The sequence below is a fragment of the Malaclemys terrapin genome, chromosome 10, assembly GCF_027887155.1.
Source record: "Malaclemys terrapin pileata isolate rMalTer1 chromosome 10, rMalTer1.hap1, whole genome shotgun sequence".
In the NCBI taxonomy this organism is placed as follows: Eukaryota; Metazoa; Chordata; order Testudines; family Emydidae; genus Malaclemys; species Malaclemys terrapin.
The window spans coordinates 57,985,300-58,003,220 of NC_071514.1; the positions used below are offsets into that span (position 1 = coordinate 57,985,300).

The window sequence follows — 17,921 nt, forward strand, 5'->3', positions numbered from 1 at the left end:
ATTTAAATGGAGCAAGTAGGAACAATATGAGAGTTATAGGCTTTTGTTTATTACATTTATAGTACCTATCGTAGTAAAAGCACATTGTATATTTAGTCACTTCAGTAAAGATGAGGAAAGTCATGATTGCTATCTTTTCAAGAGAATAAGGCATTACAGCTAAAAATGCTATGAGTGTCACTAATAAACCTTTCTTTTTCAGAGGATGAAGATTTTTCTATTCTTTTAAAAGCTTTAGAAGGTAAGTATCCAGGAGTTTCCTTTGGTTATTTAAAGAGTCGTCTTATGGATGTATTCTCAACAATTACTAAGAGCTTCTTCAAAGAACAGTGCCTTCATGTCCAAATGAAAATTCAAATGCATTTAAGGACCAGAGTAGTTTGTCTCAGTGTGGGAGTGTTTAAAAAAAAAAAAAAAAAAAAAAAAAAAAGAAAAAGCTTAAGATCATGGTGACATGCAGGATACAATTACAACCTTTGTCATTAGGAAATATATTTCTAACCACTTGATAAAGTGGGTTACAGCTTTACTTTGTGCACATCTTGTAGTGGTGTGGCCACTTACTGAGCTCCTTCTTGTGGCCAGGGGTGCCTTTGCGGTCCCCTGTGAATAATTTCTCTCTCAAAGGTTCCTTACACAGACAGGTCTGGGTTTATTCACAAAAAATCATTTAAAGCCCCAAACTGAAGTCCCCTAAACAGACATTTCCTTTCTACTCCCAGGCCTCCTTGGCGGGAGAGCTTTTGTGCACTTTCCCTAGCTTGCCCAGGGTCTCTCCTGCCTTAGCAGGCTATTCCTAACCCTTCCTGGCTGGAGTCTTGGTCCCAAATCCCAGGACTCTGCTGGAGCCTGCCCAGTCCTAGCAGTCTCTGTTCTCCCTGAGCACCTCCCCTTCAGTACAGCCATTGCTGCCCTTTATTGGGAATTACCTGATATAAGATTCAATGGGTGAGTGGTTAAGGTTCTTGACTACAGGTCTGAAGGTTATGGGTTCAAATTGCACTTCATCTCCCACTGAAAGGCCATCTCCTGTTCACTCAGATGTAAAATGTTTACCTGTTACATCAGGTTAGGGCTGTCAAAGGCAGTTGGACATGATACTGGCCATATCACTCCCTTGTGTATCCTTGGCTGTGAAACTGACATACCTTAACCACATCAGCCCAATAAGCCATTGATTTGGGGGAACTTTGGCTCAGGTGGGGCTCATCCTGTAATCATTGTTGGCTTAGATCCAAGCTCTGCAGCTAATGAGGCAAACCACCCTGTTACACAACATGTATATATATACACACACACACACACACACACTTTCAAATACCTGTTGAAATGATTTCAAGAAAGATGGGAACCTGCATTAAGCAAATTGGGTAATCTATGTCTGGGTTTTTGAATTTAACAAGAAACAGCTAGTAGTGGTCACAGGGTAATGTGGAGTTGCTGTGGATTTTATGAACTGTACATTTAAAAGCATAATGTCCATATAGTATATGTATATAATATAAAAAGGAAATATGTCAGCATATATTTTAAAAAAATCTCTTAAGAAATCAGTTTTAAATTATTTTTGTAAAATGAAAACTCTTTGAAAATCCATGGGATTATCTGTATGGAGGGGGGAAAGCAGAATTTGGCCCAGCAGTGTTGTGGGTGGCAAACACCTATGACGATACTTCACAGACCGTTTCCTTTAAGTATCAGGCATGTTTCAGAGAGGGCTAGGTGATTCCTTGTGAAGACAAAAAGAATGAGGAGTACTTTTGGCACCTTCGAGACTGACAAATTTATTTGGGCATAAGCTTTCGTGGGCTTTTGTTGGATGCATGCAGTGGAAAATAGTTGACAAGAAGGTGTGAGTAACAGTACGGGGAAAATTAGCATGGGGAAATAGTTTTTACTTTGTGTAATGACCCATCCACTCCCAGTCTTTATTCAAGCCTAATTTAATGGTGTCCAGTTTGCAAATTAATTCCAGTTCTGCAGTTTCTCGTTGGAGTCTGTTTTTGAAGTTTTTTTTGTTGGAGAATTGCGACTTTTGGGTCTGTAATTGAGTGACCAGGGAGGTTGAAGTGTTCTCCAACTGGTTTTTGAATGTTATAATTCTTGACGTCTGATTTGTGTCCATTTATACTTTTGTGTAGAGACTGTCCGGTTTGGCCAATGTACATGGCAGAGGGACATTGCTGGCACATGATGGCATATATCACATTGGTAGATGTGCAGGTGAACGAGCTTCTGATGGTGTGGCTGATGTGATTAGGTCCTATGATGGTGTCCCTGGAATAGATATGTGGACAGAGTTTGCCGTGGGCTTTGTTGCAAGGATAGGTTCCTGGGTTAGTGTTTTTATTGTGTGGTTGCTGGTGAGTATTTGCTTCAGGTTGGGGGGCTGCCTGTAAGCGAGGACTGGCCTGTCTCCCAAGATCTGTGAGAGTGAGGGATCATCCTTCAGGATAGGTTGTAGATCCTTGATGATGCGCTGGAGAGGCTTTAGTTGGGGGCTGAATGTGACGGCTAGTGGCGTTCTGTTATTTTCTTTGTTGGGCCTGTCCTGTAGTAGGTGACTTCTGGATATTCTTCTGGCTCTGTCAATCTGTTTCTTCACTTCAGCAGGTGAGTATTGTAGTTTTAAGAACACTTGATAGAGATCTTGTAGGTGTTAGTCTCTGTCTGAGGGATTGGAGCAAATGTGGTTGTATCTTAGAGCTTGGCTGTAGATAATGGATCATGTGATGTGATGTGCATGAAACCTCAGCCTGGACCAGTCCACAGAAGAGATCCACTTCCTGGACACTACAGTGCTAATAAGCGATGGTCACATAAACACCACCCTATACAGGAAACCTGACTGCTATATGTACCTACATGCCTCCAGCTTTCATCCAGATCACATCACACGATCCATTGTCTACAGCCAAGCTCTAAGATACAACCGCATTTGCTCCAATCCCTCAGACAGAGACAAACACCAATAAGATCTCTACCAAGCGTTCTTAAAACTACAATACCCACCTGCTGAAGTAAAGAAACAGCCCACCTTAATTGATTAGTCTTGTTAGAATTGGTATGGCGACACCCATTTTTTCATGTTCTCTGTGTATATAGATCTTCCACTGTATTTTCCACTGCATGCATCCAGTGAAGTGGGTTTTAGCCCACAAAAGCTTATGCCCAAATAAATTTGTTAGTCTCTAAGGTGCCACAAGTATTCCTCGTTCTTTTTGCTGATACAGACTAACACGGCTACCATTCTGAAACCTGTGTCCTTGTGAAGAATTATTACTTTCCATTCTGGCTGTTACAAGAGGCCCAAATTAGGATTAAGGTCCCCAATGTGAATTTCCACGTTTGCTAGTTTGCCTGAAGTTTTTTTAAACTATTAACTTGAAATAGAGTTCTCATTTGTACATCAAAATTATTCTTAAATTAGGGTACGTGTATCTAGATACACACAAAATAACTTTCTGTTCTGCAGATTATGAAGAGTATGTCAATGATGGAATCAAGCTTCCTTCTTTAGTATGTGTGATAACAGGTACCACTTTTACATGATGATTTTCTGTTCCCTTTCAGTGCTGATGCTAGAGGATTAATTTTTCTCATCCCATTATATTGACTCTTACATTGATATATATTTTTTTGTCTTTCTGAAATAACAAAAAAAATTGAATATTTGTTTGGCACTAATTTACCAGATCAATGGTTGGAGCAAAAAGCAAACCAATGGTGGCATGTTGGGCATTTTAAAATAAAAGATATGCCCCAGCATACGAATCTAGCCATTTTATTGTACTCTGTAATTCCTTTGGATGTATTTTCAGAATTTGAGTAGTGAAGAAATGCTGGTAAAACATCTTAAAATGTGGCTTAAATGGTATTTGGCCTATTGCTAAGTAGGGAGGAATTTGGCTAGTACTTGGAAAGGAGACCTACCCGTTGAATTTGAGGATTTTGCAAAATGATATAGATGGTTCAACAAATGGTATTCTTTCCTCCTAGTACTAAACTAATAACTTAGCATGATGCTAAAAGGGCACTGTGCTGCTGGAGGGTGCCATCTTTCAGTTGATTTGTATCTGATAACATTGTATCTATGATATAGCATTATATCTCATGATTGCTCTCAGAAGACCCAGTCGGATTCACTGTCACCATGCTAGGCCCTGTATGAACATTGATGAATGATGCATCCTCTTCTTCTAATACCTTACAATCTATGAAGACAAACGAGATCTGCTCTATATCCCTAGACTTTAATGTGCAGACAAACACCCACTTTGGGTGTTCACAGCAAAAACACTAATATATATTGTGTGTTTGTTTTCCATTTAAAAGGTAAAGGGCCTCTAAAAAAGCACTACAACAGACTGGTAGACAAAATGCACTTTAAACACATCCAGATCTGTACACCGTGGCTAGAAGCTGAGGATTACCCTGTTCTACTTGGTAAATAATGGATTACAGTTGCTGAAAAAAGCTTTTAAAGACTCAAGAACAATGTGTGAGGCTTAAGCAAAGGCTATGGATAGCTGTTGATAATTTTGGGCAGGGATGGCATGATATTTATCAGAGATGGTTTTTACCAGGTAAAATCATGGTTTTTAGCACCTCGGGAAAAATGAGTTAGTCCCAGTTTAAGGCATTTTCTATTTTTAAAACTGTTTAGTTAATGACACCACTTTATACTTAGTTTTAGTTACTTATTCCAATCGCAGTTATGTAAGGCGGTAGATTTGTAGATTAATGTAGGGTTGTACAAATACAAAGTAAAACTAAAATGGGCATAATATTAATATATGTAATTATAATGCAGTACTGAACATCGGCATGTCTACATCTTGGTTTGGTATTTTCTCAAGGAAATTATACATGTTATGACTCACTTTTTCAATATTCTATAAACAAGTTGAAAACATTTGATTATATGAAAACAACAATGCAGAGTTGTAGACCTGAAGCATTAAGCAATCAGAAGCATGCAGAGTTGCAGACCAACGGGCCAGGTCCATTTGGCCATGCAGCATCCTGTAGCTGAAGACCAACTTTGATGTAGTGGATAGGCCAAGCCTATTCCTTGGCTTTGAATGGATGTGCCAAAGTTTGAAAAGATTCATTCTGTAAATGCTGAACTTGCTGGTCCCTGATGCAATTATTCTTCCCAGTTTCCTGGTTTAAACTTGGTTTAAGTTGGTATTTACCAGTGCCTTGTCCTAAACTAATTTTTCCTGGGAAATTGCCAACCCTGATTTTGGACGCTAGATATACGAATACCACAGTAAAATTAAATTGCTTGTTAAGAACAAAATATATAACTGTAGCTTGTGCCATTTGTTATGGCTGAGAAATTGTTTAATTTTTGAAACTGCACTGTTTTCCATCCTATTTTTGTAATTAGGTGTAGAATTCCATCTTGAGGGTTTGCCAATAGCTCTCTATTTAAAAAGCCTCCGTTTGCCCCCTTCTGTTCTTCTAGGTAGGCTAAAATATAGTGGGTTGGTCTCTGTTCAATGTATTCTCAAGTTCTGTTCAGTAAATAACACTGGAGAGTTTCTAGCTGAGCTGTTGAAGGTAACTGGTGAGATTAGGCAATAGAATGTTCATACTCCCTTAGCATTTTAGAGAAATGAAGCTCAATAAAAGCTATGTAAGGATAAAATACTGGTAAAATACAAGTTCTGCCTGATTTCAGCCCCTCAGGTCAGGCACTGTCAATTTATTTGGCTTGTATGTCTGTGGTGGTTTGTAAGTAATGAATATTCATCTCTGTAAACTTGGATTCTGTAAATTATCCATGTATTGTAAAGGCATTTGGATTGGAAGAGTCCTTTAATGGGTCATTTAGCCCATCCCCTGAATTGTGGCAGGATTGATTTAATTAATTCTTTACCATTTCAAATAGATAAGGGTAGATTAAGTGTATAATATCTGTTAGTTTTTTAATTTCTCTTCTCCCCTTATTTTAATATCAGTTAATTATGTTTCTAAATCTCAGTTGCTCTGAAAAATAAAAAAATTATATGGCTTTTACTTACTGACATTCTGACATAAATTATATTCCAAGTAGTTATGTTCTAATGGCACCAAAGAAGACATCAAGTTACATCAAAAATTGTTAATGTTTACAAAATTGTATGTTTAGACAATAATCTTTAGAGTTAATCACTTTCAAAATAAACTTTTTAAAAAGTCAGCTTTGTTTCTTTTATAATTTGTAGGCTCAGCAGATCTGGGTGTCTGTCTCCACAAATCATCTAGTGGTTTGGATCTGCCTATGAAGGTGGTGGATATGTTTGGCTGTTGTTTACCTGTATGTGCAGTACATTTCCAGTGGTAAGAGCTTGCTTACTTTGACATAGCTTAAAATAACTCAAATAAATATTTTAAAACAAATATATAGTTTGCTACAAAATCACAATGTAACAATTTCTGCTGATATTGAATTGATTCCTAGTTACGCCACAGTAATATGTTTGCTTTAATTTGATAAAGGTAAATAAAATTATTAAAACTAACTTATGACTTCTAGAGGTCATTTTAAAAATTAACACTTTTTTTGTGTGCGCGCGCGCAAAAGTTAGGGCATTAATTGCAGTGTCCTAACCAGAATGCCTTAAAAACAACCACCTGTAATCCCAATTGGAAATTGTACTCTTCTTCATATCCTGTTCTAAACTACTGGATTTGTTTCGATATCCTGTTTGAGAGATGCTTCATTCCACTCTGGGATTGTCTAAACCTCAGTGATGGATGAAGTGGTTACTGTATCTATAGTTTTATAAAGTACTTGTAATCCTTTGGGAGAAATACAGCTTTCATAATGTAAAGATACTTTGTCTTGTGCTGTAGCGTTGGTGGTGACAGCAGCACAGAATACTCTGTGATAGCTTTGTTCATGACTGTAATATATAATGAAGACTCTTTTCTTTTGTGTGTGATCTTTTAATAGGATCAGTTTAATAAGCCCGTAAAATACACTAGCTTTCAGTATGATCATGGTATCTTCAGGTGAAAAATGCACATTTCAAATTTTAAAGAGTTCCACTTAAAAAAAAAAAAAAAAAAAAAAAAAAACCATCCTTGAAGAAAATCGCTGCACTATGTTATAGATTGCTGCTATTTAATCTATCCTGCTTCCTGGGCCAATTGAGAGGAGAATCAAATCTGCTGTAATTTAGCCATTTTTCCAGCCATCTCGGTGTGTAATGTATAACTTAGACTCTCACCCAGCTATCGAGTTACAATGTGTAATTTTACACAATTTTACACATCACCTGCAAATTCGACTTACTGAGTCTAAAGAAGTCCAAGGTGGTGTAATTTGTATGCTAATGGGGTGGAACAGAGGGGTTAAAATGTAAATCAGCTAATAGGAGGATGCAAATTAAAGTAAATCTCCCTTACTGTAAATTATACTCTAGTATGTAAGCTACATGTTGGTAAATGTGTGTGTCTAGTGCAATGTAAAGGAGACTCAGAAAGTATAATTGAACCTATTATATGTGAAGGGGATGAAAGATGATGTATATTATTCTGTCTTGGGTTCCCTTGGATTCGTTTAGACTCCATGACTGTGAAAAACTTGTCTTTCAGAAGGGTTACATACAATAGAGTAGTGCCGACTGGTCATTACGGAAATGAATGGCTTCAGTTACAATGGGCTAACAAAGTATAGACTCATAGACTTTAAGGTCAGAAGGGACCGTTATGATTATCTAGTCCGACCTTCTGCACAACACAGGCCACAAAATCTCACCCACCCATTCCTGTAAAGTCCTCAAATCATGGTTTAAAGACTTCAAGATGCAGAGAATCCTCCAGCAAGTAACCCGTGCCCCACGCTGCAGACCCATGCCCCACGTAAACCCCCAGGACCTCTGCCAATCAGCTAACCCCTGAGCATGTGGGCAAGACTCACCAGCCAGACACCCAGGAAATAATTCTCTGTAGTAACTCAGATCCCATCCCATCACAGGCCATTGAGCATATTTACCGATAATAGTCAAAGATCAATTAATTCCCAAAATTAGGCTATCCTATCATACCATCCCTTCCATAAACTTATCAAGCTTAGTCTTGAAACCAGATATGTCTTTTGCCCCCACTGCTCCCCTTGGAAGGCTGTTCCAGAACTTCACTTCTCTGATGGTTAGAAACGTTGGTCTAATGTCAAGTCTAAACTTCCTGATGGCCAGTTTATATCCATTTGTTCTTGTGTCCACATTGGTACTGAGCTTAAATATTTCCTCTCCCTCCCTGGTATTTATCCCTCTGATATATTTATAGAGAGCAATCATACCTCCCCTCAGTTTTGCTCCTCTTTCCACTGGATACAGCTTCCCTTCCATCTGGGAATGCTCCAGCCCCTGCTATCCCAGTCCTGTCCTCCAAGGCTCAACCACTGCACACCTCGCAGTGCTGTCTCAGGGCTTGTCTTCACTATGGGGGTAAGTCGATCTAAGTTATGCTACTCCAGCTATGTGAATAATGTAGCTGGAGTCGACATAGCTTAGGTCGACTTACCTGAGTGTCTTCCTTATGCTGTGTCGACCGGAGATGCTCTCCTGTTGACTTACCTTAATCTTCTTGGGGAGCTGGGGTACCAGGGTCGACCAGAAAGCGCTCTGCCATCAATTTAGCAAGTCTTCACTAGACCCACTACATCAACCCCCATTGCATTGATTGCAGCAGCATCAATCTCCCCATAGTAAAGACCAGCCCTCACACTTCTTGTGGCAGATTCTAGCAGCCTTCACCTCATACACCCCTGAGAAGCTCTAGCAGGCTTCTCCACAATCTGCAGCCAGCAGCGGAGGCTGCTTTGCTGGTAGCATGGAAGGTGGGCTGCACTGCTTGGATTCCTCCTTGCACTGCTCTCACTTAGGATCCTGCTTCAATTACAAGCCCCACTCTTTCTGCACAATAATGGCGGGGATCACAAACTTGTACATTAGTCTGCTGGCAGACGGAATAACATGTCGCCACTGTATCCTTTTTATTCCTTCCCAAGAGTGGGAATTTCTCAGTACAGTTTGCTAATACACTTTGTATAGCAGCAGTTCTGGACAGGCTTATGCCTCGGAAGGAGGACTAATCTGTTTCCGTCATTTGCAGCTTATACCCCAATGCAAGAAATGGAATTCATGTTGAGAGATCCAGGACCTTAACAACATGGGGCTTGTAATAGGGTTTACAAACCCCATACTGAGTATAGGTAGAAGAGAGGAGAGTCTTCCCTCCTCACAGGCAACCAGACTGACCACACCCCAGCACAGCTGCCAAAACCACCATCATAGAGGCATTTACCCACAGCTGGGACCAATAAGGAAAACAAGCCCAGCTATAATGGAAGGAGAACAGAGATAGGGAGGCAGAAAGGCCTGGGATAGTGGAGGGGCAACAGCCCCATGCCATGCTGCCGCTAAGAAACTGACAAGAGAAGACTGCAAGTCCTGGAGTTTAAGGGTTGATTGACTCATTTTAGGTTAAGTTGATGGACTGGGCTGATTGGATTTGAATAGAGGGAGACCAATTAGGAGAAAGCTGGGACCTCTAGAGAGACTGTCCCTAGAGTATTTGATAGGGCTACAGTACATAAACAATCTCTGCAAGTATTTAAGTGGAGAAGCCTTTTATGTTGTTCTCACATTTCCTTCACTGGTTTTGTTCACAGTTTACATGAACTTGTGAAACATGATGAAAACGGCTTGATATTTAGGGACTCGAATGAACTTGCAGAACAGCTGAAGGTAAAGATATTAGAGGCCCAAGTCATTTTTGTTTCCTTTTTCTTTATGGTTAATGGAAAGGTACGGCTTTTGCACATTTGGAATGAGTAGATTATAGATCCGGTTGTCATGTTTTTCTCTTCCTCTGTCTTCCCTCATTGTTTACTTTTGGGCAGTGTTGCTTTTTGTTTTTGTTTGTTTATTTATTTTTATATACTGTTAGTCAACATTGAATAGTATTGAGTATTAATAATTATGCTTTGTAGATTTAACTTTAAAATATGCATTGTAAGAGGAATTCCCTGCCTATAGTTATAGCTTTTATTGGCCACATCTGTTTGTGTATGAATTTAAAGCAAGAAAGCACATTTTAGATATTTTATCATCTTGCAATACCTAGAGGTCTAGAAGGAAGAGTCCGCTTTACTGCTCCTCTCTTAATAATCTGCCCATTAAAGTTGGGAGGAGCAGGAGATGCTTGAAGTGTGATATTTAACTTCTTCTATGTTATTTCTTTAACCTTGCAGATGCTCTTATTGGAATTTCCTACAGGTGAAAATAAACTTTATATGTTCAGAAGAAATCTTCGGGCATCCAAACAGCTGCGGTGGGATGAGAGCTGGGAACAAACTGTGCTTCCTGTGTTTAGGAACAATTAATAATTTCCAAAAAATGGACAAAAGAATTTGCACATATGATTTTCACATTCCCAAGTTTGGTTATACATGATGGAAATGGTGAATAAAACCTTTATATTTGGTCTTAGAGAAGTGTTTTTTAAATCTCTCCATCCTGAAACAACCTTTGCAACACACACTTTGATCTGTGATTTGAACAGTTGGATGAATAATTCGATATGATTTGAGATTTGTTTACAGCTGGACTTGTACTTCCCATTATGTAAAGATAGCGGAAGGACATGGTCCCTGCCTGACGGAACTTAAATTTCACAATCTATCCGGACTGTTAATCTACCTCTAGCACTTGAAATGAATGGTTCGGACAGCAACATCCCTTAGGGGAGGGTCTATTAATGGAGATTCTCTATGTCCTAGTAAGGAGGCGAGGATGGAAGATGATAAAATACAGGTAGGATCTGATGAGAAACAGTGAAATGAAAAAAAAAGTCCCATTCAATAACATCATGTAGTAGCAGACAGCTAAAAAATGACAAGTTTTTAAAGTGCTTATATACCAATGCTAGAAGTCTAAATAATAAGATGGGTGAACTAGAGAGCCTCATTTTAAATGAGGATATTGATATAATAGGCATCACAGAAACTTGGTGGAATGAGGCTAGTCAAGGGGACACAGTAATACCATGATACAAAATATATCAGAAGGACAGAACAGGTCTTGCTGGTCGGGGAGTGGCACTATATGTGAAAGAGAGCATAGAATCAAATGAAGTAAAAATCTTAAATGAACAAAACTGTACCATAGAATCTCTACAGATAGTATTTCCATGCTCTAATAAGAAGAATATAGCAGTAGGGATATATTACCGACCACCTGACCAGGATGGTGACAGTGACTGTGAAATGCTCAGGGAGATTAGAGAAGCTATTAAAATAAAAAACTCAATAATAAGAATAATAATGGTGGATTTCAACTATCCCCATATTGACTGGGTACATGTCACCTCAGGACAGGATGCACAGATAAAGTTTCTTGACACCTTAAATTATTGCTTGGAGCAGCTAGTCCTAGAACCCACAAGAGGAGAGGGAATTCTTGATTTAGTCCTAAGTGGAGCACAGGATCTGGTCCAAGAGGTGAATATAGCTGGACTGCTTGGTAATAGTGACCATGATATAATTAAATGTAACAGCCTTGTGGCGAGTAAAACACCGCAGCGACGCAACACTGTAGCATTTAATTTCAGAAAGGGGAACTACACAAAAATGAGGTTAGTTAAACTTAAATGTATACCCCAAATTAAAAAACATAGTAAGAGAACAAAAAAGTATGGCTAAACAACAAAGTAAAAGAAGTAGCGAGAGGCAAAAAAGCATCTTTGAAAAAGTGGAAGTTAAATCCTAGTGAGGAAAATAGAAAGAACTCTGGCAAATGAAATGTAAAAATATAATTAGGAAGGCCAAAAAAGAATTTGAAGAACAGCTAGCCAAAGACTCAAAAAGTAATAGCAAATTTTGTTTTAAGTACATCAGAAGCAAGAAGCCTGCTAAATAACCAGTGGGGCCATTGAACAATTGAGATGCTAAAGGAGCATTCAAGGACGATAAGGCCATTGCGGAGAAACTAAATGAATTCTTCGCATCGGTCTTCATGGCTGAGGATATCAGGGAGATTCCCAAACCTGAGTCATTCTTTTTAGCGGACATATCTGAGGAACTGTCTCAGATTGAGGTGTCATTAGAGGAGGTTTTGGACAAATTGATAAACTAAACAGTAATAAATCACCAGAACCAGATGGTATTCACCCAAGAGTTCTGAAGGAACTCAAATGTGAAATTGCAGAACTACTAACTGTAGTCTGTAATCTATCATTTAAATCAGCTTCTCTAACAAATGCCTGGAGGATAACTAATGTGACGCCAATTTTTAAAAAGGGCTCCAGAGGTGATCCCGGCAATTATAGGCCAGTAAGCCTGACTTCAGTACCGAGCAAACTGGTTGAAACTATAGTAAAGAACAAAATTGTCAGACACATAGATGAACATAATTTTGTTGTGGAAGAGTTAACATGGTTTTTGTAAAGGGAAATCATCCCTCACCAATCTACTAGAATTCTTTGAGGGGGTCAACATGTGGACAAAGGGGATCCAGTGGATATAGTGTACTTAGATTTTCAGAAAGCCTTTGACAAGGTCACTCACCAAAGGCTCTTAAGCAAAGTAAGCTGTCATGGGATAAGAGGGAAGGGCCTCTCATGGATTGGTAACTGGTTAAAAGATAGGAAACAAAGGGTAGGAATAAATGGCCAGTTTTCAGAATGGAGAGAGGTAAATAATTGTGTCCCCCAGGCGTCTGTATTGGGCCCAGTCCTATGCAATATATTCATAAATGATCTGGAAAAAGGGGTAAACAGTGAGGTGGCAAAATTTGCAGATGATACAAAACTACTCAAGATAGTTAAGTCCCAGGCAGACTGTGAAGAGCTACAAAAGAATCTCTCAAAATTGGGTGACTGGGGAACAAAATGGCAGATGAAATTTAATGTTGATAAATGCAAAATAATTCACATTGGAAAATATAATCCCAACTATACATACAAAATGATGAGGTGTAAATTGGCTGTTACCACTCAAGAAAGAGATCTTGGCGTCATTGTGGAGAGTTCTCTGAAAACATCCACTCAATGTGCAGTGGCAGCCAAAAACGCAAACCGAATGTTGGGACTCATTAAGAAAGAGATAGTAAGACAGAAAATATCATGTTGCCTCTATATAAATCCATGGTAAGCCCACATCTTGAATACTGCATGCAGATGTGGTCGCCCCATCTCAAAAAAGGTATTTTGGAATTGGAAAAGGTTCAGAAAAGGGCAACAAAAATGATTAGGGATATGGAACGGCTTCTGTATGAGGAGAGATTAATAAGACTAAGACTGACTTTTCAGCTTGAAAAAGAGACGAATAAGGGGGGCTATGATAGAGGTCTATAAAATCATGACTGTTGTGGAGAAAGTTAATAAGGAAGTGTTATTTACTCATAACACAAGAATTAGGGGTCACCAAATGAAATTAAGAAGCAGCTGGTGTATAACAAACAAAAGGAAATATTTTTTCACACAACGCACAGTCAATCTGTGGAACTCTTTGCCAGAGGATGTGTAGGCAAAGTCTATAACAGGGTTCAAAAGAGAACTGGATAAGTTCATGTATGACAGGTCCATCAATGGCCATTAGCGTGGATCGACAGGGATGGGGTCCCTAGCCTCTGTTTGCCAGAAGGTGGGATTGGGCAACAGGGGTTTGATTTCTTGGTGATTACCTGTTCTGTTCATTCCCTCTGGGGCACTTGGCATTGGGAAGACAGGATACTGGGCTAGATGGACCTTTGGTCTGACCCAGTATGTCAGTTCTTATACAAGGGGGAAGAATTCAGGCTGCTTTAGGAATCCTAACCTCAGAATTTTCTGACTTTTGCTATTTCAGTTTTAAACACAATGGTCACTTCCCTGTGGATTTTTACATATGGTATAATGGTTAAATTTTCTGTCACTGGAATGAACGCTTTGCTTGCACTGGGTAATTACAGGCGGCTCTTCCATATGAATGGGGGAGACTTCATTTTGAACAAGAATACTTGCTCATAAAGAAACATTCTGTTTTAAATGTAACTTTAAAATAACTTGTGTCCTTGGCTGTTCTTCCCCAGGTAAATGTTGAGTATCCCCTTTTATATCTTTATGGTGGCAGAACCACTGAAGTCTGTCGCTCTGGCTGTGCTAGCACAATATCCATCTTGCTGTTTGTACAGTACATAATGCCAGATCAGCTTTCTGGATGTTCGCTTTCTGTAACATCTTTATTGTTGGTATCACTCATGCATGGTCGTGGTGTTCACATGCTGTTTATTATGTTATTGTTTGGAAAAGACTGGGACTAAATAGTTATGTGCCATAGTGCCCCATCACCAGCGTATCTAGGTGTACATACACCTCTGCCCTGCCTCACTTTTTGCTTTGCTCTCATTTCCACACTCCTCCACCCCTCAGAAATGTCCCCTCCTTACCCCAAGTCTCCAGATGGCATACAGCCACCTAGAAAGCAGGTAGCGTTCTACGGCTAGTGTATTTCATTCCCTACCATATACCAAGTGGTGACTGCTGAGATGTGAGGGAGGAAAGGGGAAACTAGATCTTTTAAGGGAGAAGTCAAAACAAATGCATAGCATCCAGTAAAGATCTTGATGTGTCTGACTCAAAGCAAAGCACCCAGCATGTCCTGTGGAGCCTCCACTGCATATAACTTTCCAGCCTCGGGGCCTGATCAATGCCCAGTGAAGTCAATGGCATTTCTAGAGATGACTTGGGGCTTGTCTACACTGGCACTTTACAGCGCTGCAACTTTCTCATTCGGGGTGTGAAAAAACAGCCAAGTGCTGCAAATGTCAGCGCTGTAAACTGCCAGTGTAGCCCGTGCACCAGCGCTCGTAGCCACCCTCCGAGTGCTGGTAGCTATTCCCCTCACGGAGGTGGGTTTTTTATAGCGCTGGGAGAGAGCTCCACTACACAGCCCCATTAAAGTGCTGCTAGTGAAGACATGCCCTTGATTAGTGTTTAAGTACCTTTGGAGGCAAAAATACTGGGTTACTAAAGGAGTTTGTAGTCTAGCGGAGAAGAACCAAGTAGCGTAACAAGAACCAGTGGATGGAAGCTGAAACCAAAAAAATTCACATTGGTTAGAAACAAAGCACAATTTTTTTAACAATGAGGATGATTAATCATTGGAACCAAGTACCCAAGGAAGTGGTGGATTCTCGATCTCTTGCTATCTTCAGATCAGAGTTGGTAAGACAACTCCCACCTGTTTATGCTCTCTGTATGTGTGTGTATATATATCTCCTCAATATTTATTCCACTCTGTATGCATCCGAAGAAGTGGGCTGTAGTCCACGAAAGCTTATGCTCTAATAAATTTGTTAGTCTCTAAGGTGCCACAAGTCCTCCTGTTCTTTTTTCAGATCAGATTGGGTGCCTTTCTGGAAGATGTACTTTAGTCAGACAAGTTATTGGGCTCAATTCAGGGGTGACTGGGTGCAGTTCTATGGCTTGTATTATACACATCAGCCTAGATGATCTAATGGTCTCTGGGCCTTTAAAATATATGAATTAATTTTCATCTACTGTACTTCAGTGGTCTTTGGCCTGATTCCTGAAGATGAGTATTGATGTAGGTGATGGGGAAGAAGGAAAAAGTCAGAGACAGTATTTATGGAATTGAACAAGATAAAAATGACTTACCTCCCGTCTTCACCCTCCTGTCAGTGAAACAGCCCTGCAGATAGGAGAGTCCCCATCGAGAACTGATTCCAATGAATGGATGGAGCATTTGAGTCAATAAAGAGAAAGTGTCATTGAAGGCCCAGTATATGCAACTTAAAACCAAAATTTTGCCTAGAGTGATGAGAATATCCTGTTTTCTCTGATGTAAAAATGAAATAGGTTAAGCCTTGTGATAGGGTGGTCCATTCAGTGCAGGGATAGTGCCTGCTCCTGGCCACTCTGGAGGTTAGCTCATGAGGTCTACGCCCCTTCCTGGGGTTGCACACTTGTTTTCCATCTCTCTCTCTCTCTCTCAGCTCTGCAGCCCCTCTCACTCCCGGAACTAGTGTCCTCTTCCTGACTTGGCCCTCCGGCCAGGTCACCAAATGGTTTTCTCTTCCAGGTCTGGGAAGTCTCTTCCCACAAACAGGCACTCTTCCTGTTGGTGTGTGTTTGTTTATCTATATATGTATATATCTATATATGCACATATACTGGCAGCATCCTGAAGAAGTGTGGAAGATTACAGAGTCTGGGTGGAATTCATTTAAAATGATACATACTTTATTTTAAAAAGAAAAAAGCATCAAGGGCTAAATGTTTCTTCATACCAATCATGTCCTCCTTTTTTCAGTATTTTCTTTTTGAGAGAACGTAGTGGTGAAAGATTCCTGATGGGGATTTCCAATAGAAGATCCCAGAATGACAGGCAACAGCAAAGCTGATTTTAAATTTGGGAGTGAGAGAGCTTGAAGATAAGTGTTTACTTCCCCACTCAGCGATATGTTTTATCCCCGTCTATGTCCTTCCTGGATTCAACTTTCCGTCTGTGCATATCAGCTTAAGTTTTGATCAAGGAGTATAAACAGCTTTCTGAGCTGAAGCCATTGCCAGCAATCAAGTATCTTACAAGCCGTAATTAATCACAAGAGAACTCCATGAGGTGCAGTCACTGTAACCATTTCTCAGGACAGTAAATATTTAAAATGGAACTGAAATGCTATCTGCTGAATCCCTCGTTGAGGGTTTTGGTTTCCATGATAGTGGGAGAAGGCATGTCTTATACCTGCTGCTGGGGAAAGGTGCTTCATTCTTTATCTCATATTTGTGGTGGCAACTGTGACAGCAGAGGAATTGCTGAACCCCGCAACGCTGGTCCAGGAAGAGATGCAAAGGCTGAATAGATTTTTTAAATATTTTGCTGTAAAATTTTGTACAGCACCTAACACAATGGGGTCTTGATCCTGAGTGGACTCTCTAAGTGCTGCTGGAGGGCATTCTCCAGGAGGGGCTGTTGCTTTCGGAATTTGCTTCTTCCCCTGAGTCCCATGTAGCCCATGTTTGGTGATCTTCAGGGAACGCTGAAGGGTCTGTCTTTTCTTCCCAGGAGCAGCAGATTTGGGAGGCTGGGTAATGGAGGGAAATATATTGTTGGCACTTAAATTTTGTATGTGTTTAAGTGTTTCCTGCTGAAAATGTATTCTTTTGACCTAGTTCCCATTAGCAGGAGTGGGCTCACTGTGTACTCTGTCCATCTTCTGGTATAGTGCAAAGGAAATGGGATCTTATTGTCTGTATCTAAGATAGAATTTTAAAATAAGATACTTCCAAAGATAGGCCTACCTGCCCCTTGTCCCCCTCTCCCCCCGAGTCTGGCACAGCTCCATCTTCTCATGGGCCAAATGTCCTCACTCTCCTGCATAGCCCCTGTTTGGAACTCCTGCTTCCAGTTGGCCTTCTATAGCCAAGGCTCACTCCTTTCCCACCCTGCTCTAACCTTCCTTCCCACCCCCAACTGGAACCAATAAGACACACCTACAACAAAACAAATGGCTCTGACTCTGTTCAAACCCTGCCCTTCTCTTTCCCCCGTCCTCTGCGGTTTGTTTGCCTCATCAGGTGGGTTATGTCTAATATATGGCTTGACGCGCCAAGGTGCTGAACAGCCTAAAACTCATCAACTTCAGTGAGAGCTGATGCTGCTCAGTGTTTCCCAAGAGGACACCATGCCTCACAGGACTGAGCCCTAGGGCTAGATTCTGATCACATGTACACCAGTGTAAAAGAGGAGTTAGTTCTGATTTCCAGCAGAATCTGAACCCCTGACTTACATTTCAAACACCAGGCAAACCTATGGCACTGTATAAACAGTAATGCATTTATTGCAGCTATTCTATTATTCAAGTTGTGACAGGACGACAAGCACGGCAGACAGTCTGAATGAACAAATCATGGCTCAAAAA

The 17,921-nt window shown here is 40.2% G+C and overlaps 1 protein-coding gene across 2 annotated transcripts in view; it reads left to right on the plus strand.

Moving 5' to 3' along the window:
- Nucleotides 1-10,486, plus strand: part of ALG1 (ALG1 chitobiosyldiphosphodolichol beta-mannosyltransferase) — a 25,667-nt gene extending 15,181 nt beyond the window's left edge. For both annotated transcript variants that reach the window (XM_054042297.1, XM_054042298.1), the window contains 6 exons: nucleotides 203-241; nucleotides 3,476-3,535; nucleotides 4,336-4,446; nucleotides 6,216-6,330; nucleotides 9,671-9,746; nucleotides 10,253-10,486. In XM_054042297.1, the coding sequence (XP_053898272.1) occupies nucleotides 203-241; nucleotides 3,476-3,535; nucleotides 4,336-4,446; nucleotides 6,216-6,330; nucleotides 9,671-9,746; nucleotides 10,253-10,384 (533 nt within the window). In that variant the 3' untranslated portion in view covers nucleotides 10,385-10,486. The remainder of the gene's footprint in view (nucleotides 1-202; nucleotides 242-3,475; nucleotides 3,536-4,335; nucleotides 4,447-6,215; nucleotides 6,331-9,670; nucleotides 9,747-10,252) is intronic.
- The last annotated feature ends 7,435 nt before the right edge of the window (nucleotides 10,487-17,921 follow it).